Below are 23,166 nucleotides of genomic sequence, written 5' to 3'. Positions count from 1 at the left end.
CATAACTGTTTAAAGTGAGTCTGGTGAAGCCCTTCATAACTGTTTAAAGTGAGTCTGGTGAAGCCGTTCATAACTGTTTAAAGTGAGTCTGGTGAAGCCCTTCATAACTGTTTAAAGTGAGTCTGGTGAAGCCCTTCATAACTGTTTAAAGTGAGTCTGGTGAAGCCCTTTATAACTGTTTAAAGTGAGTCTGGTGAAGCCCTTCATAACTGTTTAAAGTGAGTCTGGTGAAGCCCTTCATAACTGTTTAAAGTGAGTCTGGTGAAGCCCTTCATAACTGTTTAAAGTGAGTCTGGTGAAGCCCTTCATAACTGTTTAAACTGAGTCTGGTGAAGCCCTTTATAACTGTTTAAAGTGAGTCTGGTGAAGCCGTTCATAACTGTTTAAAGTGAGTCTGGTGAAGCCCTTCATAACTGTTTAAAGTGAGTCTGGTGAAGCCCTTCATAACTGTTTAAAGTGAGTCTGGTGAAGCCCTTCATAACTGTTTAAAGTGAGTCTGGTGAAGCCCTTCATAACTGTTTAAAGTGAGTCTGGTGAAGCCCTTCATAACTGTTTAAACTGAGTCTGGTGAAGCCCTTTATAACTGTTTAAACTGAGTCTGGTGAAGCCCTTCATAACTGTTTAAAGTGAGTCTGGTGAAGCCCTTCATAACTGTTTAAAGTGAGTCTGGTGAAGCCCTTCATAACTGTTTAAAGTGAGTCTGGTGAAGCCCTTCATAACTGTTTAAAGTGAGTCTGGTGAAGCCCTTCATAACTGTTTAAAGTGAGTCTGGTGAAGCCCTTCATAACTGTTTAAAGTGAGTCTGGTGAAGCCCTTCATAACTGTTTAAACTGAGTCTGGTAAAGCCCTTTATAACTGTTTAAAGTGAGTCTGGTGAAGCCCTTCATAACTGTTTAAAGTGAGTCTGGTGAAGCCCTTCATAACTGTTTAAAGTGAGTCTGGTGAAGCCCTTCATAACTGTTTAAACTGAGTCTGGTGAAGCCGTTCATAACTGTTTAAAGTGAGTCTGGTGAAGCCCTTTATAACTGTTTAAAGTGAGTCTGGTGAAGCCCTTTATAACTGTTTAAAGTGAGTCTGGTGAAGCCCTTTATAACTGTTTAAAGTGAGTCTGGTGAAGCCCTTCATAACTGTTTAAAGTGAGTCTGGTGAAGCCCTTCATAACTGTTTAAAGTGAGTCTGGTGAAGCCCTTCATAACTGTTTAAAGTGAGTCTGGTGAAGCCCTTCATAACTGTTTAAAGTGAGTCTGGTGAAGCCGTTCATAACTGTTTAAAGTGAGTCTGGTGAAGCCCTTCATAACTGTTTAAAGTGAGTCTGGTGAAGCCCTTTATAACTGTTTAAAGTGAGTCTGGTGAAGCCCTTCATAACTGTTTAAAGTGAGTCTGGTGAAGCCCTTCATAACTGTTTAAAGTGAGTCTGGTGAAGCCGTTCATAACTGTTTAAACTGAGTCTGGTGAAGCCCTTTATAACTGTTTAAAGTGAGTCTGGTGAAGCCCTTTATAACTGTTTAAACTGAGTCTGGTGAAGCCGTTCATAACTGTTTAAACTGAGTCTGGTGAAGCCCTTCATAACTGTTTAAAGTGAGTCTGGTGAAGCCCTTTATAACTGTTTAAAGTGAGTCTGGTGAAGCCCTTCATAACTGTTTAAAGTGAGTCTGGTGAAGCCCTTTATAACTGTTTAAACTGAGTCTGGTGAAGCCCTTTATAACTGTTTAAAGTGAGTCTGGTGAAGCCCTTTATAACTGTTTAAAGTGAGTCTGGTGAAGCCCTTTATAACTGTTTAAACTGAGTCTGGTGACGCCCTTTATAACTGTTTAAACTGAGTCTGGTGAAGCCCTTCATAACTGTTTAAAGTGAGTCTGGTGAAGCCGTTCATAACTGTTTAAAGTGAGTCTGGTGAAGCCGTTCATAACTGTTTAAACTGAGTCTGGTGAAGCCCTTTATAACTGTTTAAAGTGAGTCTGGTGAAGCCCTTTATAACTGTTTAAAGTGAGTCTGGTGAAGCCCTTCATAACTGTTTAAACTGAGTCTGGTGAAGCCGTTCATAACTGTTTAAACTGAGTCTGGTGAAGCCCTTCATAACTGTTTAAAGTGAGTCTGGTGAAGCCCTTTATAACTGTTTAAAGTGAGTCTGGTGAAGCCCTTCATAACTGTTTAAAGTGAGTCTGGTGAAGCCCTTTATAACTGTTTAAACTGAGTCTGGTGAAGCCCTTTATAACTGTTTAAAGTGAGTCTGGTGAAGCCCTTTATAACTGTTTAAAGTGAGTCTGGTGAAGCCCTTTATAACTGTTTAAACTGAGTTTGGTGAAGCCCTTTATAACTGTTTAAACTGAGTCTTGTGAAGCCTTTCATAACTGTTTAAAGTGAGTCTGGTGAAGCCCTTTATAACTGTTTAAAGTGAGTCTGGTGAATCCCTTTATAACTGTTTAAACTGAGTCTGGTGAAGCCCTTTATAACTGTTTAAAGTGAGTCTGGTGAAGCCCTTCATAACTGTTTAAACTGAGTCTGGTGAAGCCCTTTATAACTGTTTAAAGTGAGTCTGGTGAAGCCGTTCATAACTGTTTAAAGTGAGTCTGGTGAAGCCCTTTATAACTGTTTAAAGTGAGTCTGGTGAAGCCCTTCATAACTGTTTAAAGTGAGTCTGGTGAAGCCCTTCATAACTGTTTAAAGTGAGTCTGGTGAAGCCCTTCCTAACTGTTTAAAGTGAGTCTGGTGAAGCCCTTCATAACTGTTTAAAGTGAGTCTGGTGAAGCCCTTCATAACTGTTTAAAGTGAGTCTGGTGAAGCCCTTCATAACTGTTTAAAGTGAGTCTGGTGAAGCCGTTCATAACTGTTTAAAGTGAGTCTGGTGAAGCCCTTCATAACTGTTTAAACTGAGTCTGGTGAAGCCCTTTATAACTGTTTAAAGTGAGTCTGGTGAAGCCCTTTATAACTGTTTAAACTGAGTCTGGTGAAGGCGTTCATAACTGTTTAAAGTGAGTCTGGTGAAGCCCTTCATAACTGTTTAAAGTGAGTCTGGTGAAGCCCTTTATAACTGTTTAAACTGAGTCTGGTGAAGCCCTTTATAACTGTTTAAAGTGAGTCTGGTGAAGCCGTTCATAACTGTTTAAACTGAGTCTGGTGAAGCCCTTTATAACTGTTTAAAGTGAGTCTGGTGAAGCCGTTCATAACTGTTTAAAGTGAGTCTGGTGAAGCCGTTCATAACTGTTTAAAGTGAGTCTGGTGAAGCCCTTCATAACTGTTTAAACTGAGTCTGGTGAAGCCCTTCATAACTGTTTAAAGTGAGTCTGGTGAAGCCGTTCATAACTGTTTAAACTGAGTCTGGTGAAGCCCTTCATTACTGTTTAAACTGAGTCTGGTGAAGCCCTTTATAACTGTTTAAAGTGAGTCTGGTGAAGCCGTTCATAACTGTTTAAAGTGAGTCTGGTGAAGCCGTTCATAACTGTTTAAAGTGAGTCTGGTGAAGCCCTTCATAACTGTTTAAACTGAGTCTGGTGAAGCCCTTCATAACTGTTTAAAGTGAGTCTGGTGAAGCCCTTTATAACTGTTTAAAGTGAGTCTGGTGAAGCCCTTCATAACTGTTTAAACTGAGTCTGGTGAAGCCCTTTATAACTGTTTAAAGTGAGTCTGGTGAAGCCGTTCATAACTGTTTAAAGTGAGTCTGGTGAAGCCCTTTATAACTGTTTAAAGTGAGTCTGGTGAAGCCCTTCATAACTGTTTAAAGTGAGTCTGGTGAAGCCCTTCATAACTGTTTAAAGTGAGTCTGGTGAAGCCCTTCCTAACTGTTTAAAGTGAGTCTGGTGAAGCCCTTCATAACTGTTTAAAGTGAGTCTGGTGAAGCCCTTCATAACTGTTTAAAGTGAGTCTGGTGAAGCCCTTCATAACTGTTTAAAGTGAGTCTGGTGAAGCCGTTCATAACTGTTTAAAGTGAGTCTGGTGAAGCCCTTCATAACTGTTTAAACTGAGTCTGGTGAAGCCCTTTATAACTGTTTAAAGTGAGTCTGGTGAAGCCCTTTATAACTGTTTAAACTGAGTCTGGTGAAGCCGTTCATAACTGTTTAAAGTGAGTCTGGTGAAGCCCTTCATAACTGTTTAAAGTGAGTCTGGTGAAGCCCTTTATAACTGTTTAAACTGAGTCTGGTGAAGCCCTTTATAACTGTTTAAAGTGAGTCTGGTGAAGCCGTTCATAACTGTTTAAACTGAGTCTGGTGAAGCCCTTCATAACTGTTTAAACTGAGTCTGGTGAAGCCCTTCATAACTGTTTAAAGTGAGTCTGGTGAAGCCCTTTATAACTGTTTAAAGTGAGTCTGGTGAAGCCCTTCATAACTGTTTAAACTGAGTCTGGTGAAGCCCTTTATAACTGTTTAAAGTGAGTCTGGTGAAGCCGTTCATAACTGTTTAAAGTGAGTCTGGTGAAGCCCTTTATAACTGTTTAAAGTGAGTCTGGTGAAGCCCTTCATAACTGTTTAAAGTGAGTCTGGTGAAGCCCTTCATAACTGTTTAAAGTGAGTCTGGTGAAGCCCTTCCTAACTGTTTAAAGTGAGTCTGGTGAAGCCCTTCATAACTGTTTAAAGTGAGTCTGGTGAAGCCCTTCATAACTGTTTAAAGTGAGTCTGGTGAAGCCCTTCATAACTGTTTAAAGTGAGTCTGGTGAAGCCGTTCATAACTGTTTAAAGTGAGTCTGGTGAAGCCCTTCATAACTGTTTAAACTGAGTCTGGTGAAGCCCTTTATAACGGTTTAAAGTGAGTCTGGTGAAGCCCTTTATAACTGTTTAAACTGAGTCTGGTGAAGCCGTTCATAACTGTTTAAAGTGAGTCTGGTGAAGCCCTTCATAACTGTTTAAAGTGAGTCTGGTGAAGCCCTTTATAACTGTTTAAACTGAGTCTGGTGAAGCCCTTTATAACTGTTTAAAGTGAGTCTGGTAAAGCCCTTCATAACTGTTTAAACTGAGTCTGGTGAAGCCCTTTATAACTGTTTAAAGTGAGTCTGGTGAAGCCGTTCATAACTGTTTAAAGTGAGTCTGGTGAAGCCGTTCATAACTGTTTAAAGTGAGTCTGGTGAAGCCCTTCATAACTGTTTAAACTGAGTCTGGTGAAGCCCTTCATAACTGTTTAAAGTGAGTCTGGTGAAGCCGTTCATAACTGTTTAAACTGAGTCTGGTGAAGCCCTTCATAACTGTTTAAACTGAGTCTGGTGAAGCCCTTCATAACTGTTTAAAGTGAGTCTGGTGAAGCCCTTTATAACTGTTTAAAGTGAGTCTGGTGAAGCCCTTTATAACTGTTTAAAGTGAGTCTGGTGAAGCCCTTCATAACTGTTTAAAGTGAGTCTGGTGAAGCCCTTTATAACTGTTTAAAGTGAGTCTGGTGAAGCCCTTTATAACTGTTTAAAGTGAGTCTGGTGAAGCCCTTTATAACTGTTTAAAGTGAGTCTGGTGAAGCCCTTTATAACTGTTTAAAGTGAGTCTGGTGAAGCCCTTCATAACTGTTTAAACTGAGTCTGGTGAAGCCCTTCATAACTGTTTAAAGTGAGTCTGGTGAAGCCGTTCATAACTGTTTAAACTGAGTCTGGTGAAGCCCTTTATAACTGTTTAAAGTGAGTCTGGTGAAGCCGTTCATAACTGTTTAAAGTGAGTCTGGTGAAGCCGTTCATAACTGTTTAAAGTGAGTCTGGTGAAGCCCTTCATAACTGTTTAAACTGAGTCTGGTGAAGCCCTTCATAACTGTTTAAAGTGAGTCTGGTGAAGCCGTTCATAACTGTTTAAACTGAGTCTGGTGAAGCCCTTCATTACTGTTTAAACTGAGTCTGGTGAAGCCCTTTATAACTGTTTAAAGTGAGTCTGGTGAAGCCGTTCATAACTGTTTAAAGTGAGTCTGGTGAAGCCGTTCATAACTGTTTAAAGTGAGTCTGGTGAAGCCCTTCATAACTGTTTAAACTGAGTCTGGTGAAGCCCTTCATAACTGTTTAAAGTGAGTCTGGTGAAGCCCTTTATAACTGTTTAAAGTGAGTCTGGTGAAGCCCTTCATAACTGTTTAAACTGAGTCTGGTGAAGCCCTTTATAACTGTTTAAAGTGAGTCTGGTGAAGCCGTTCATAACTGTTTAAAGTGAGTCTGGTGAAGCCCTTTATAACTGTTTAAAGTGAGTCTGGTGAAGCCCTTCATAACTGTTTAAAGTGAGTCTGGTGAAGCCCTTCATAACTGTTTAAAGTGAGTCTGGTGAAGCCCTTCATAACTGTTTAAAGTGAGTCTGGTGAAGCCCTTCATAACTGTTTAAAGTGAGTCTGGTGAAGCCCTTCATAACTGTTTAAAGTGAGTCTGGTGAAGCCGTTCATAACTGTTTAAAGTGAGTCTGGTGAAGCCCTTCATAACTGTTTAAACTGAGTCTGGTGAAGCCCTTTATAACTGTTTAAAGTGAGTCTGGTGAAGCCCTTTATAACTGTTTAAACTGAGTCTGGTGAAGCCGTTCATAACTGTTTAAAGTGAGTCTGGTGAAGCCCTTCATAACTGTTTAAAGTGAGTCTGGTGAAGCCCTTTATAACTGTTTAAACTGAGTCTGGTGAAGCCCTTTATAACTGTTTAAAGTGAGTCTGGTGAAGCCGTTCATAACTGTTTAAACTGAGTCTGGTGAAGCCCTTCATAACTGTTTAAACTGAGTCTGGTGAAGCCCTTCATAACTGTTTAAAGTGAGTCTGGTGAAGCCCTTTATAACTGTTTAAAGTGAGTCTGGTGAAGCCCTTCATAACTGTTTAAACTGAGTCTGGTGAAGCCCTTTATAACTGTTTAAAGTGAGTCTGGTGAAGCCGTTCATAACTGTTTAAAGTGAGTCTGGTGAAGCCCTTTATAACTGTTTAAAGTGAGTCTGGTGAAGCCCTTCATAACTGTTTAAAGTGAGTCTGGTGAAGCCCTTCATAACTGTTTAAAGTGAGTCTGGTGAAGCCCTTCCTAACTGTTTAAAGTGAGTCTGGTGAAGCCCTTCATAACTGTTTAAAGTGAGTCTGGTGAAGCCCTTCATAACTGTTTAAAGTGAGTCTGGTGAAGCCCTTCATAACTGTTTAAAGTGAGTCTGGTGAAGCCGTTCATAACTGTTTAAAGTGAGTCTGGTGAAGCCCTTCATAACTGTTTAAACTGAGTCTGGTGAAGCCCTTTATAACTGTTTAAAGTGAGTCTGGTGAAGCCCTTTATAACTGTTTAAACTGAGTCTGGTGAAGCCGTTCATAACTGTTTAAAGTGAGTCTGGTGAAGCCCTTCATAACTGTTTAAAGTGAGTCTGGTGAAGCCCTTTATAACTGTTTAAACTGAGTCTGGTGAAGCCCTTTATAACTGTTTAAAGTGAGTCTGGTAAAGCCCTTCATAACTGTTTAAACTGAGTCTGGTGAAGCCCTTTATAACTGTTTAAAGTGAGTCTGGTGAAGCCGTTCATAACTGTTTAAAGTGAGTCTGGTGAAGCCGTTCATAACTGTTTAAAGTGAGTCTGGTGAAGCCCTTCATAACTGTTTAAACTGAGTCTGGTGAAGCCCTTCATAACTGTTTAAAGTGAGTCTGGTGAAGCCGTTCATAACTGTTTAAACTGAGTCTGGTGAAGCCCTTCATAACTGTTTAAACTGAGTCTGGTGAAGCCCTTCATAACTGTTTAAAGTGAGTCTGGTGAAGCCCTTTATAACTGTTTAAAGTGAGTCTGGTGAAGCCCTTTATAACTGTTTAAAGTGAGTCTGGTGAAGCCCTTCATAACTGTTTAAAGTGAGTCTGGTGAAGCCCTTTATAACTGTTTAAAGTGAGTCTGGTGAAGCCCTTTATAACTGTTTAAAGTGAGTCTGGTGAAGCCCTTTATAACTGTTTAAAGTGAGTCTGGTGAAGCCCTTCATAACTGTTTAAAGTGAGTCTGGTGAAGCCCTTTATAACTGTTTAAACTGAGTCTGGTGAAGCCCTTCATAACTGTTTAAAGTGAGTCTGGTGAAGCCCTTTATAACTGTTTAAAGTGAGTCTGGTGAAGCCCTTTATAACTGTTTAAAGTGAGTCTGGTGAAGCCCTTCATAACTGTTTAAACTGAGTCTGGTGAAGCCCTTCATAACTGTTTAAAGTGAGTCTGGTGAAGCCGTTCATAACTGTTTAAACTGAGTCTGGTGAAGCCCTTCATAACTGTTTAAAGTGAGTCTGGTGAAGCCCTTTATAACTGTTTAAAGTGAGTCTGGTGAAGCCCTTTATAACTGTTTAAAGTGAGTCTGGTGAAGCCCTTCATAACTGTTTAAAGTGAGTCTGGTGAAGCCCTTTATAACTGTTTAAAGTGAGTCTGGTGAAGCCGTTCATAACTGTTTAAAGTGAGTCTGGTGAAGCCCTTTATAACTGTTTAAAGTGAGTCTGGTGAAGCCCTTCATAACTGTTTAAAGTGAGTCTGGTGAAGCCCTTTATAACTGTTTAAACTGAGTCTGGTGAAGCCCTTCATAACTGTTTAAAGTGAGTCTGGTGAAGCCCTTTATAACTGTTTAAAGTGAGTCTGGTGAAGCCCTTTATAACTGTTTAAACTGAGTCTGGTGAAGCCCTTTATAACTGTTTAAAGTGAGTCTGGTGAAGCCCTTCCTAACTATGAACAGAGGTATAAGGAGATCTTCTCACCGTGGAGGAAGGACTCAGTGGGGATGAAGAAGGCAGCCGTGCACATGGCCAGTAGAGTGACGAACTTCACAAACCAGAACCTGCAGAAAGAGAACAGTATGAACTTCACAAACCAGAACCTGCAGAAAGAGAACAGTATGAACTTCACAAACCAGAACCTGCAGAAAGAGAACAGTATGAACTTCACAAACCAGAACCTGCAGAAAGAGAACAGTATGAACTTCACAAACCAGAAGCTGCAGAAAGAGTCCAACATCTACCTAAAACTATAACATGAACCCAAAACCATAAAGATTCATTAACCCAAACAATAAAGATACATTAACCCAAAACCATAAAGATACATTAACCCAAAACCATAAAGATACATGAACCCAAAACCATAAAGATACATTAACCCAAACAATAAAGATACAACATTAACCCAAACCATAAAGATACAACATTAACCCAAACCATAAAGATACATTAACCCAAACCATAAAGATACATGAACCCAAACCATAAAGATACAACATTAACCCAAACCATAAAGATACATTAACCCAAACCATAAAGATACATTAACCCAAACCACATTAACCCAAACCATAAAGATACATTAACCCAAACCATAAAGATACAACATTAACCCAAACCATAAAGATACATTAACCCAAACCATAAAGATACATTAACCCAAACCATAAAGATACATTAAAGATACAACATTAACCCAAACCATAAAGATACAACATTAACCCAAACCATAAAGATACATTAACCCAAACCATAAAGATACAACATTAACCCAAACCATAAAGATACATTAACCCAAACCATAAATGTTACAAAGGGTCAGATTAAACCGAATATATATATTTATTGCTTGAGATCCCATGTATAATATTTGTATATCGTCTGATATCCCTTGTATATTCTTTGTACATATACACGGAATATCCCTTTACCTAGTACAGGCCAGCCCATAATATTCGTTCTCCTATTGGACAGCAATCCCCTAGGCGCCACGGCCATACCCCCCAATGTCTAGTTCAAAGTCACCGCCAAGGCTTGTCTCAACATGCCCAGTTTTGCGCAGGAATACGAGACAGAAATGAGGTTGGCACTAGATTGTTCACCTTACGTATAAATACGTTGCAGGTGGATACAGCAGCACTTAGCCTTAGTCTTAGTTACCCTCAAAACGTTAAAGCCTTCACCACGAGTCAACGACCAAGTGAAGTGAGCAACCTTGCATCTAAATAGAGCACTTAGAACCGCGTGCGAATAGGATAGTAAAAGTGTCAGAGCTTAGTGAAATAACGTCAAGTTCGACCTAGTTAATGTGAAGTACCGTGCACAGGAGAATCTACACCGGTGAATGCAGAGCCTTTTCCGGCTGGATTATATTGATTTTGGTACCGTGGTTGCTGGAGCAGAGAACCGTCTACCCCGCTGCTGTGTGGGATTTACCCGTGAGGAGCATCACTCGAGCCCGTCTCTAGGAGAGGCTGGCTGGCTTTCACCTATGCTGTCGCGCATACTTGGATTATAGCTGCTGCTTTCGTCTGCCGATCAAGGGAGTAATGTACCGCCTCCCGTAGCTGGAGCTTATTGATTCCTCGTTGATCCAGACTTTTTGCATTCGAACATTCCTCTCCCCTGCTGGCTTACAACCGGAGGGAACCCCTTAGTATCTCCAGCTGACCTACTAGTGTACCATATATAATTCTTGTGCTACAGGTGGTATCAATTATCCCCTTCGTAGTATGCTCATGGACTTACGCTCTTGACCTATTCATGCACATTCTTCGCCTTACAAGCGCAACTCTCAATCTTAATAAATAATGTAAGATAATCTTGGTGCTCTTCTAATAAATATTATTATAAACAGTACTTTCTTGTTAAGCCGTGTTATTGTGGGGGTGTTCATCACATATACCTGTGTACTGTATGGCCAGTAGTAATGTACATAACGCAGTAGTGGTTTAATGATACCATACTTATTCAATACAGTCAGGAAATTGTACCCCTCAGTTACAATTGGTCCTTCGAGCCGGATGGTAATTAGCGTAATATTAATATAATATTAATATTGACATGGCCAGCGGTGAACACTCCACAAACGGCTCTCCTAAGCTAGAACGCCCGACGCGCAGACGGCAGCCACCTCCTTACCTAGAGGACTACGCTGCCAGTCTACTACCTAGCTTTATAAAGAAGTTAAATACGGATAAAATAAATAAAGCGGATAGTCAAAGCATGTCAAATCCTACCGACCAGACGACCCTGCCAGTAGAGACCCCAGTGGGTTCTAACGAAACTGACCAAGCCCACGGGGGGGACCAGGGGGGACATGACATGACTACACCCCCAGACAGCGTCAACGGGACGGTCCCCGGAGAGCTCCAGGATAAAGAAAGCGCTCCAGGGACAGAACCCGACCCACTACCAGAAGAGAAGCGCGCCCAGGAGACGGACCTCGAGGCGCGCCCAGAGAACAGATCTCCAACGAGCACTGCCAGAAGCCGATCACCTCCGTCGGTGTCTTCCCCCAGCGAAGCGGACAAGATGCTGGCGCAGGCATTCATCGCCACCCTGGCAGCCTCCACCGAACGCGATCGACTTCAAGCGCAACAGACGAGCGAGCGCGAACAAGCTGCAGACCAACGAGAGCGCCTTCACGCGCAACTCCAAGCGCAAGCCCTCAGTGAACGCGAACATTCTGCAACCGAGCGAGAGCGCTTCCAGGCGCAACAAAGGAGTGAAGACGACCGCATAAGACTGGAGACCAGACGCCTTCAGACGGAAGAGAACATTGAAAGAAGCCGCGCCGATGCGCAGCACGCCGCCGCCAATGCGCAGCGCGACGCCGCCAATGCCCACCGCGAAGCACAGCGCGACGCCGCCCATGCCCAGCGCGAAGCAGAGTGCGACCGGCTGCAGGCGAAGATGGTAGAACAATTGATCGCCATGGCGACACCCCCTCTCTCCGCACGAAGCTCCCGGAGATCATCACGACAAGGGTCTAGGGCACATTCCCCTACCCGACCAAGCGACCCGGGACCCCGCCAACAGGAGGATCCTGTCCACGTCTCCGAACCCCCTCCCCGGCCGGTCCATACGAGACCCAGCAACCGGGAAGAACCGGCCTACGTCGCCGAGAGACTGACTAGAAGACTCCAGGACCTAGCAGAGGAAGAGGAAGAGGAAGAGGAGGAATGTCAAGCCGACCAGCAGCAACGTACTCTGGACCAGGAGGCCCAGTACAGCCCCGACCAGCAGCAACGTACTCTGGACCAGGAGGCCCAGTACAGCCCAGACGTCAGCCCCGAGGCACTGCGCTACAAACCCCCGACTCAACTCACGGGTGAGTTTGACGCACCGTCAGCACCGAGGAACAGCACCTGGGTACCCGGCCCCTGGTACCCACCAAGTACCAGCCCACGACGACACGTACGGGGAGACTCGCCCAGGAGGCCTCTCCCCCAACGCTCACCGATGTGCCAGCCATCCATGGCATCGTACCTTGGCACACCGACATTCCCGGATTTTACACGCGAGGACAGAGCACAGTACACGGAGCTACGGATGTGCTTAGAGACTATGATGTCCGACGTCCCCGATGAGACGTACAAATATGCTATCCTCCTCAAGCACCTGAAGGTGCCCAGAGCGCATAATATAGCGCTGGCATATTCCAACTCAAGTACCCCATACACCGCGGCTCTAGTAGCCCTCGACCAGCGTTATGGACGCATATGGGACTACGTGATCAAGGAAATAAGAGTTATCGACCGCCTCCCCCCAGCCAGAGACAATAGAGCATTGGATGACCTCTCTATCAAGGTACAGTCCCTGGTAGGGATGCTGGGGTCCCAAAAGGAGAAAGGGATATATGAACTGTATGCTAACTCTAATGTAGAAAGGATATTAGAGAAGCTCCCTCCCGCCCGACAAGAGCGCTTTCGGCGGCAGAGAGACCACCGCGACCCCAACGGCCCAGAGGCATCCCTCCTAGACCTATCTGAGTTCCTCGCCAGGGAGGTCAGCAGCCTACGACTGGACACGTTCGTGTGGAGTGGACCAAGCCCAAGAGATGGACCTCGGGGATCAAATGATAACCACCGGTCGGTGACCGTTATGCACCAAGCCGAATCAGTACCGCAGCACAAGAACCACAACACCCCCTCGACGAAAGAGGAGTGGAAGATTGAATGCCAGTACTGTGAAGGGGAACATCGGCTGTATCAATGTGACAAGTTCAAGAAGCTGACCACGGACGAGGTGAGTCAGTGGATCAAGGACCACCGCCGCTGCTTCCGCTGCGCGCGCAGCCATATGGCAGCTGAGTGCCGCTTGAAGAAGAAGTGCAGCAGGTGCGGCGGCGCCCACTTGGAGGTCCTGCATAACATCAACAGGCGTCCGACGGGACAACAGAGTGGGCCCGTCACGGTAATGTACCAGGCCGAGGCGGTGGCACCAGTACCGAAGATCCACCAGACCGCCCCCTGGTGTCCCGACTGCTACAGCAGACACTGGGAGTCACGGTGCTACTCGGATGACTGCGAGTCGGCACCACCCCAGAAGATCCAAGGCAACCCACCAACAGGAGTGCTCCATATAGACCAGCATAGCGGGACCCCCCGAGTGCTCATCAAAGTGGTCAGAGTGCTCCTGAGCTACGAGGACAAGGTCCTGGACACTTACGCCGTCCTAGACGATGGGTCTGAAAAGACTCTCCTCCTCGCTTCCGCCGCAGCCCAGCTGGGTCTGCGGGGTGCCAAAGGAACAATGACCATACGTACCATCAGAAGGGACCAGAAGACCATAAAGGGTGAAAATGTCTCCTTCAAGATAGCAGCGGTGGACCAGCCCGAGAAGCAGTATAGTATCACTAACGTTTTCACCAGCCACGACATAGGCCTGTCACAGTACACCTACCCCATCCCACAGCTGATGGCGAAGTACGAGCACCTACGTCAACTACCTATACCGTTCATCGACGGCGCCACACCGACCCTGCTCATCGGCTCCGACCACGCGGACCTCATTCTCCCAATTGAGGCGGCCCACATCGGACCCAAAGGATGCCCAGTCGCGGTTCAGACCCGACTGTGGTGGACGCTCCAGGGCCCCCTCTACGGACTTGACAGTCAACCCACGTCTACACGCTGCCTACACACAAAGGTGAGCGACACCGGCCACTCTCTCGTACAGCCCGTTGAGAGGCTATTGACATTAAGCGAGAGGCCTGTGAGAGAACCGTGGGCACAAGAGGGAGTTCGGAACTCCACCCCCCTCAGCTGCGCTCCAGACGTAGCTGACCTCGAACCCAGCACCCCAAGCGACTCCTTGATGGGGCGGCCGGAACCGGCCCCTCCTCAGACGGGGTACAGACCAAACAAGGGAAACAGACGGAGGAGGTGGAGGCACAGCCAAGCACAGATCAAAGCAGCCTCAGGCCCGCTTCCTCCTAACCCCCCTACCATCCCCTCCAGCCCGTCAGAAGCGGGTCAAGGACAGGGACAACTTAAAGGTGGACACAACCGTTCTGATCATAGACCAGTCACTACCCCGAGCTGCGTGGCCGGCCGGCCGCGTAAGCAAAGTGATCACTGGTGCCGACGGAAAGGTCAGAGCGGCAGAAGTGCTCGTCCAGGGGCGGACATACACCCGACCCGTGGCGAGGCTGATAGAGTTGCCAAGGCTCCCCGACTCTCTTAATGACGACCATGACCCACTGACTTTGTGAATTGCCCTACTCCTCACAACGGACATTGAGTAGTGGACAAGACGGTTAATCTGTCTCTGTTTATCTAATTAGGTGCGGACTAATTAGGAGGCGGCTGTTACAAAGGGTCAGATTAAACCGAATATATATATTTATTGCTTGAGATCCCATGTATAATATTTGTATATCGTCTGATATCCCTTGTATATTCTTTGTACATATACACAGAATATCCCTTTACCTAGTACAGGCCAGCCCATAATATTCGTTCTCCTATTGGACAGCGATCCCCTAGGCGCCACGGCCATACCCCCCAATGTCTAGTTCAAAGTCACCGCCAAGGCTTGTCTCAACATGCCCAGTTTTGCGCAGGAATACGAGACAGAAATGAGGTTGGCACTAGATTGTTCACCTTACGTATAAATACGTTGCAGGTGGATACAGCAGCACTTAGTCTTAGTTACCCTCAAAACGTTAAAGCCTTCACCACGAGTCAACGACCAAGTGAAGTGAGCAACCTTGCATCTAAATAGAGCACTTAGAACCGCGTGCGAATAGGATAGTAAAAGTGTCAGAGCTTAGTGAAATAACGTCAAGTTCGACCTAGTTAATGTGAAGTACCGTGCACAGGAGAATCTACACCGGTGAATGCAGAGCCTTTTCCGGCTGGATTATATTGATTTTGGTACCGTGGTTGCTGGAGCAGAGAACCGTCTACCCCGCTGCTGTGTGGGATTTACCCGTGAGGAGCATCACTCGAGCCCGTCTCTAGGAGAGGCTGGCTGGCTTTCACCTATGCTGTCGCGCATACTTGGATTATAGCTGCTGCTTTCGTCTGCCGATCAAGGGAGTAATGTACCGCCTCCCGTAGCTGGAGCTTATTGATTCCTCGTTGATCCAGACTTTTTGCATTCGAACATTCCTCTCCCCTGCTGGCTTACAACCGGAGGGAACCCCTTAGTATCTCCAGCTGACCTACTAGTGTACCATATATAATTCTTGTGCTACAGGTGGTATCAATTATCCCCTTCGTAGTATGCTCATGGACTTACGCTCTTGACCTATTCATGCACATTCTTCGCCTTACAAGCGCAACTCTCAATCTTAATAAATAATGTAAGATAATCTTGGTGCTCTTCTAATAAATATTATTATAAACAGTACTTTCTTGTTAAGCCGTGTTATTGTGGGGGTGTTCATCACATATACCTGTGTACTGTATGGCCAGTAGTAATGTACATAACGCAGTAGTGGTTTAATGATACCATACTTATTCAATACAGTCAGGGAATTGTACCCCTCAGTTACAATAAAGATACATTAACCCAAACCATAAAGATACAAAATGAACCCAAACCATAAAGATACATTAACCCAAACCATAAAGATACAACATTAACCCAAACCATAAAGATACAACATTAACCCAAACCATAAAGATACATTAACCCAAACCATAAAGATACATTAAACCAAAACCATAAAGATACATTAACCCAAAACCATAAAGATACAACATTAACCCAAACCATAAAGATACATTAACCCAAACCATAAAGATACAACATTAACCCAAACCATAAAGATACAACATTAACCCAAACCATAAAGATACATTAACCCAAACCATAAAGATACATTAACCCAAACCATAAAGATACAACATTAACCCAAACCATAAAGATACATTAACCCAAACCATGAAGATACAAGTCAAGTCAAGAGTTTTAATTGTCACGGCATACAGGTATACAATGAAATGCGAGTGGTCTTGCCCGCAACGATGTGCAATACAGTGGTACATATAATAGAATCAAAAGAAGGAAACAACATTGTGCAGTAACAGGTAGCAGGTAACATGGAGTGACATCTCGGTATCTGTACATAGTTATTTACAGAGCATATGGGACATGCTAGTTAGCTTTGGTAGTGCAATACACTGTTCCTGTTATTCTAATTTAAAGTGTCCTTTCCTTTGGCCATAAGTGTGCGTGTGTGCGACATGAGTGTGTGCCCGCTCATGTTAAAGTGTTAAGTGGCTGCTCGTGTGTGAGCGTGCACAGCGTGCGTGTCGTGTGTGTGTTCATGTGTGCTTGTGTGTGGATAGTTCAATGTTCTGAGCACTCAATGTTCATTGTTCAGGGCTCTGATGGCCTGGGGGAAGAAGCTGAGCCTAAGCCGCTCTGTCCTAGTAGCTGGGGTTCGCAGGCGTCTGCCTGACCTCAGCAGCTGGAACAGGCTGTTATTGGGGTGGTGAGGGTCTTTCATTATCCTGCAGGCTCTGGATTTGCACCTCTTGTTGTATAGAACCTGCAGGGGGGGTAGTGCAATACCCGTGGTACGCTCGGCTGAGCGCACCACTCTCTGTAGGGCCTTCTTGTCCTGTGCCGTGCTGTTTCCATACCAGGCAATGATGTTTCCGGTCAAGATGCTCTCTACAGCTCCTGAGTAGAAGGACTGGAGTATCTTCCCCGATACTCTGAACTTCCTTAACTGTCTCAGGTGGTAGAGGCGCTGTTTCGCCTTCTTTACTACTGTGTCTATGTGTGTTGACCATGTCAGATCCTCTGAGATGTGGACCCCCAGGTACTTAAAGCTGCTCACCCTGTCCACGGTAGCCCCGTTAATCATCAGTGGTGTGTGTGTCTCCTGCTGTCCTCTCCTATAATCCACAATCAGCTCCTTGGTTTTACCAATGTTCAGGAGCAGGCTGTTGTCCTGGCACCAGCGTTCCAGTACCTCAACCTCCTCCCGGTAGGCCTTCTCGTCGTTGTCCGAGATCAGCCCCACCACCACCGTGTCGTCTGCAAACTTCACTATGGAGTTGGAGCTGAACTTGGCCACACAATCGTGTGTGTAGAGTGAGAACAGCAGGGGGCTTAGAACACAGCCCTGGGGGGACCCGATGCTCAGGGTGATGGTGTTGGAGGTCTGACCCCCCACCCTGACCGCCTGGGGTCTTTCACTCAGAAGGTCCAGTACCCAGGCGCTCAGGGCGGAGCTCAGACCCAGCTCGATCAGCTTGTCCACCAGTCTGGTGGGGACTATGGTGTTGAACGCTGAGCTGTAGTCAATGAACAACAGTCTCACATAGCCCCCCTTCTGACGGTCAAGGTGGGAGAGGGTGCTGTGCAACATTAACAACATTAACCCAAACCATAAAGATACAACATTAACCCAAACCATAAAGATACATTAACCCAAACCATAAAGATACAACATTAACCCAAACCATAAAGATACATTAACCCAAACCATAAAGATACAACATTAACCCAAACCATAAAGATACATTAACCCAAACCATAAAGATACATTAACCCAAACCATAAAGATACATTAACCCAAAACCATAAAGATACATTAACCCAAACCATAAAGATACATTAACCCAAAACCATAAAGATACATTAACCCAAACCATAAAGATACAACATTAACCCAAACCATAGATACAACATTAACCCAAAACCATAAAGATACAACATTAACCCAAACCATAAAGATACATTAACCCAAACCATAAAGATACAACATTAACCCAAAACCATAAAGATACAACATTAACCCAAAACCATAAAGATACATTAACCCAAACCATAAAGATACAACATTAACCCAAACCATAAAGATACAACATTAACCCAAACCATAAAGATACAACATTAACCCAAACCATAAAGATACATGAACCCAAAACCATAAAGATACATTAACCCAAACCATAAAGATACAACATTAACCCAAACCATAAAGATACAACATTAACCCAAACCATAAAGATACATGAACCCAAAACCATAAAGATACATTAACCCAAACCATAAAGATACAACATTAACCCAAACCATAAAGATACATTAACCCAAAACCATAAAGATACATTAACCCAAACAATAAAGATACAACATTAACCCAAACCATAAAGATACAACATTAACCCAAACCATAAAGATACATTAACCCAAACCATAAAGATACAACATTAACCCAAACCATAAAGATACATTAACCCAAACCATAAAGATACATTAACCCAAACTATAAAGATACAAAATTAACCCAAACCATAAAGATACATTAACCCAAACCATAAAGATACATTAACCCAAACCATAAAGATACAACATTAACCCAAACCATAAAGATACATTAACCCAAACCATAAAGATACATTAACCCAAAACCATAAAGATACATTAACCCAAAACCATAAAGATACATTAACCTAAACCATAAAGATACATTAACCCAAACCATAAAGATACATTAACCCAAACCATAAAGATACCTTAACCCAAACCATAAAGATACAACATTAACCCAAACCATAAAGATACATTAACCCAAACCATAAAGATACATTAACCCAAACCAGAATGATACAACATTAACCCAACCCGGGCGGCTGATTGACGCAGTGGGCAAGGCGCTCGCCTCTAACACAGGAGACGCTGGGTTCGAGCCCAGCTCTCTGCGTTGCTACCGGCTGGCCGGTCGTTCATACTAACACAATTGGCAGTGTTAGAGGGTGGGAAAGCCGGTGGGTGGGGATTTGACGTTGGGGACAGCGACTCCTACAGGTCGGTTTGGTGACGCCGGTGCGGCGGAAACAGGAAGTATCGGGGGCAGCGTGAGCCTCCCACGTGTTACTCCTCGCCACTGAGAGTTTGAGCTGCTGCGGCGAAAAGATGCGACAGGCTGCCTCCTCGTGTGCCGGAGGGGACACGTGATTCAAGGCTTCTGTCCTCACTACAGCCGACCAGTGGGAGGCATAGTCTAGCAATGTTCAAGACAGGGGAGGGAAGAATTGGATACACAAAATTGGGATGGGAGAAAAATAGAAAATGGGGAGAAAAAGTGGATAAAAAAAAAAAACATTAACCCAACCCATATACAACATGAACCTAAACCATGAAGATACAACATGGACCCAAACCCAAATCATAAACATAAAGATACAGCTCATTTCTTATTTGTGGTGTCACAAATGGCAATCATTCTGAAAAGCGTGTTTAGGCTTATTTAGGAACAGCTTGTTACATTGTTACATTACTGCCACATCCATACAAAGTTTAAGACATACAAAGACTAAAATGAGGCATTTTCTATAATATGACCCCATTCAATCCCACAGTGTTTCTGTCAGAGGGAAAGTGTCTCTCTCCTCGGCTGAATGCTGTCCTGCCTTTCTCCTCTAAACTGTTGGGACACGTTCTGGGGATTAGTGACGGGTGGAAATTTGGATTAGGGTTAGGGTTAGACGGTTGAATGGTTATGGTGGTTAGAGTTAGGGTTAGGGTTAGGGTTACGGTTAGATGGTTAGGGTGGTTAGAGTTATAGGTTTAGGGTTAGAGTTAGGGAGGGTCTTGTGAGGGCCGTGGTCAAAGCTCACAGTGTGTCCTGGTGGAAAGACCACACTGTAACCAGAAGTTCCATTGGAGCCTGTGTTTTGAGCCCTGTAGGTGAAATGTCTACATGTATGTGTCTAATGCAGGTGGTCTACTGTCACATGTGATGCATGGCTGCGCTCTCATTTTGATCAGCAAGAAATTAGTGCATCATATAGCAGGTAAAAAGCAGGTAAAAAGCTGACCACTGGAGCTTAAAAATACATTCCTAATTCCACTGTCTGGAAAAGGGTGATTGAGGCTATCTATTACTGGTGACAGATATGATACTCACCATTGTGTCCTGTATGATAGGGTGGGTTGGCCTTCTCTTACAGAAAGGCGCAACAAACACTGGTATTTATTTATTTTTTAAAGCCCTTTGGTAAACAACCTGTTTATATCTCTTCACTGTTAGATTGGAATATTGGAACCTATTCAACTCGATCGAATGACTGGATGGATGGTTCTTAGGGTCCCTCAAGTTTCTTCTGATCTAGGGAAGTCAGCTTTTTCCTTTGATGCCTCTAACTCATGGAATGTCCTTCAACTCTCTCTGAAATTGGAGGTTCTCCCTTCCCTTGGTATGTTTAAACGTATGATTTCAGACCATTGTGTGACTACCTGTAACTGTTTTAGCTGATATTTTTTAATTATTTTAAAAGTTTTTTATTTTTACTCTGGTGTTTAATTTTCTGTGAATATTGTTTGTATTATGTTAGGGATGTTTGATATTGGCTTTTTTACTTATATCCGATATACCGATATTGTCCAACTCTTCATTTCCGATACCGATATCAACCGATACCGATATATGCAGGGTTTCCTCCCCAAAAAAACTTGTCGTGGAATTAACACAACATTATGCATACTGTTGACAATAAATAAAATAATAATTTGTTCTTACTTGCTTGCCTGGGTAAATAAAGGTTAAATAAATGTAAAATAAATAAATATATATATATATATATATATATATTCCGATATTACATTTTAATGCCAATATCGGCCGATAATATCGGTAGGCCGATAATATCGGACATCCCTATGTACGGTTTACATTTTGTACAATTTTGTACATTCTAGAAACACTGACCACCACTGTTACTAAACATTCTAGAAACACTGACCACTGTTACTAAACACTCTAGAGACACTGACCACCACTGTTACTAAACATTCTAGAAACACTGACCACCACTGTTACTAAACATTCTAGAGACACTGACCACCACTGTTACTAAACATTCTAGAGACACTGACCACTGTTACTAAACATTCTAGAGAAACACTGATCACCACTGTTACTAAACATTCTAGAGAAACACTGACCACCACTGTTACTAAACATTCTAGAAACACTGACCACCACTGTTACTAAACATTCTAGAAACACTGACCACTGCTACTAAACATTCTAGAGAAACACTGACCACCACTGTTACTAAACATTCTAGAAACACTGACCACCACTGTTACTAAACATTCTAGAGACACTGACCACTGTTACTAAACATTCTAGAGAAACACTGACCACCACTGTTACTAAACATTCTAGAGACACTGACCACCACTGTTACTAAACATTCTAGAAACACTGACCACTGTTACTAAACATTCTAGAGACACTGACCACTGTTACTAAACATTCTAGAGACACTGACCACTGTTACTAAACATTCTAGAAACACTGACCACCACTGTTACTAAACATTCTAGAGACACTGACCACTGTTACTAAACATTCTAGAGACACTGACCACTGTTACTAAACATTCTAGAGACACTGACCATCACTGTTACTAAACATTCTAGAAACACTGACCACTGTTACTAAACATTCTAGAAACACTGACCACCACTGTTACTAAACATTCTAGAAACACTGACCACCACTGTTACTAAACATTCTAGAAACACTGACCACCACTGTTACTAAACATTCTAGAAACACTGACCACCACTGTTACTAAACACTCTAGAGACACTGACCACTGTTACTAAACATTCTAGAAACACTGACCACCACTGTTACTAAACATTCTAGAAACACTGACCACTGTTACTAAACATTCTAGAGACACTGACCACCACTGTTACTAAACATTCTAGAGACACTGACCACCACTGTTACTAAACATTCTAGAAACACTAGTAACCACTGTTACTAAACATTCTAGAGACACTGACCACCACTGTTACTAAACATTCTAGAAACACTGACCACCACTGTTACTAAACACTCTAGAGACACTGACCACCACTGTTACTAAACACTCTAGAGACACTGACCACCACTGTTACTAAACATTCTAGAAACACTGACCACTGTTACTAAACATTCTAGAGACACTGACCACCACTGTTACTAAACATTCTGGAGAAACACTGACCACTGTTACTAAACATTCTAGAAACACTGACCACCACTGTTACTAAACATTCTAGAGACACTGACCACTGTTACTAAACATTCTAGAGACACTGACCACCACTGTTACTAAACATTCTAGAGACAATGATAACCTCGTTCCCAGCTTTATCTCGAGAGATAAAGCCTGGTAAAGCACTACGGCCGAAAGTGGGAATCAGGTAGGAAGTCCCGCCCCTGAAATCACGACACGGTGCTCATGAAAATGTATTCCCCCCAGAAACAACCTCGTTATCGCCTCCCTCAACAGGCTGACAGACCTGCTTGTTGTTTGTTTCGCTGGGGACTATAAACAGATCAGGGGGTGCCCGGAAACCGGAAAGCCTGTAGCCGTTATTTCTGTATTTCCGATTCACATTTTAGGAGGCATAGCTTTACCAGCCTAAGACAATGACCACCACTGAACTGTTACAGCCACAGCCAGGGCCTTTCTCTCCCCTGTCTGTCAGCAGGTCTCCACGACCTTATATGGGTCTCTTCCTGTTTCCGCCTCACCATCACTCTGTCTACACACCTGAGACTCATCTCATCATCACATAGCGTGGATAAGAGGCCTGCACCCCTGTCACTCCTGGTCCGAGTGTTGTTTCACCTGTCTTGGTACTAGGACTCTATCTGAACCTTCCATACTATATATATGTATATATGTATAGTGGATGTCGTGACCTTTGTACCTGCCTCGTTCTAACCCCTGTTCTTCTGTGTGTAGGATCACACACCTCCGGCCTGCACCCCCCCACCCGTGGACTTCACCAGCCTGGACTATCCCCGGGACCTCATGGACACACCTCACTCACCTGTACTCCCTCACTGCCTGCCTTGTCATCTTCTGGGTTTGTCATTAAACACCCTAAACCGCCTCATTCTCCTGTGCCTCGTGTTCTGCTCTTGGGTTCTATAGACGCCTAACAGAACCCTAACCCTGACACACGGCCAACAGGTTCTATAGACACCACCCTAACAGGAACATTCTAGACACACAGACCCCAGCCACCCAAACAACTGCCTCTTTGAACTGCTGCGG

General features: G+C 43.9%; 1 protein-coding gene across 1 annotated transcript in view; it reads right to left on the bottom strand.

The window, feature by feature from the left end:
* serinc4 (serine incorporator 4) overlaps nt 1-23,166 on the bottom strand; it is a gene marked incomplete at its 3' end in the record, with an annotated part of 93,571 nt that overhangs the window by 41,639 nt on the left and 28,766 nt on the right. The window contains exon 4 of the mRNA XM_084308184.1: nt 8,606-8,685. Coding sequence (XP_084164310.1) covers nt 8,606-8,685 — 80 coding nt within the window. The remainder of the gene's footprint in view (nt 1-8,605; nt 8,686-23,166) is intronic.

This window comes from Notolepis coatsorum (genome assembly GCF_963971535.1).
Source record: "Notolepis coatsorum genome assembly, chromosome: 2".
In the NCBI taxonomy this organism is placed as follows: Eukaryota; Metazoa; Chordata; class Actinopteri; order Aulopiformes; family Paralepididae; genus Notolepis; species Notolepis coatsorum.
The sequence above is the reverse complement of the archived record's forward strand: the minus strand, read 5'-3'. Positions and strand labels throughout refer to the sequence as shown.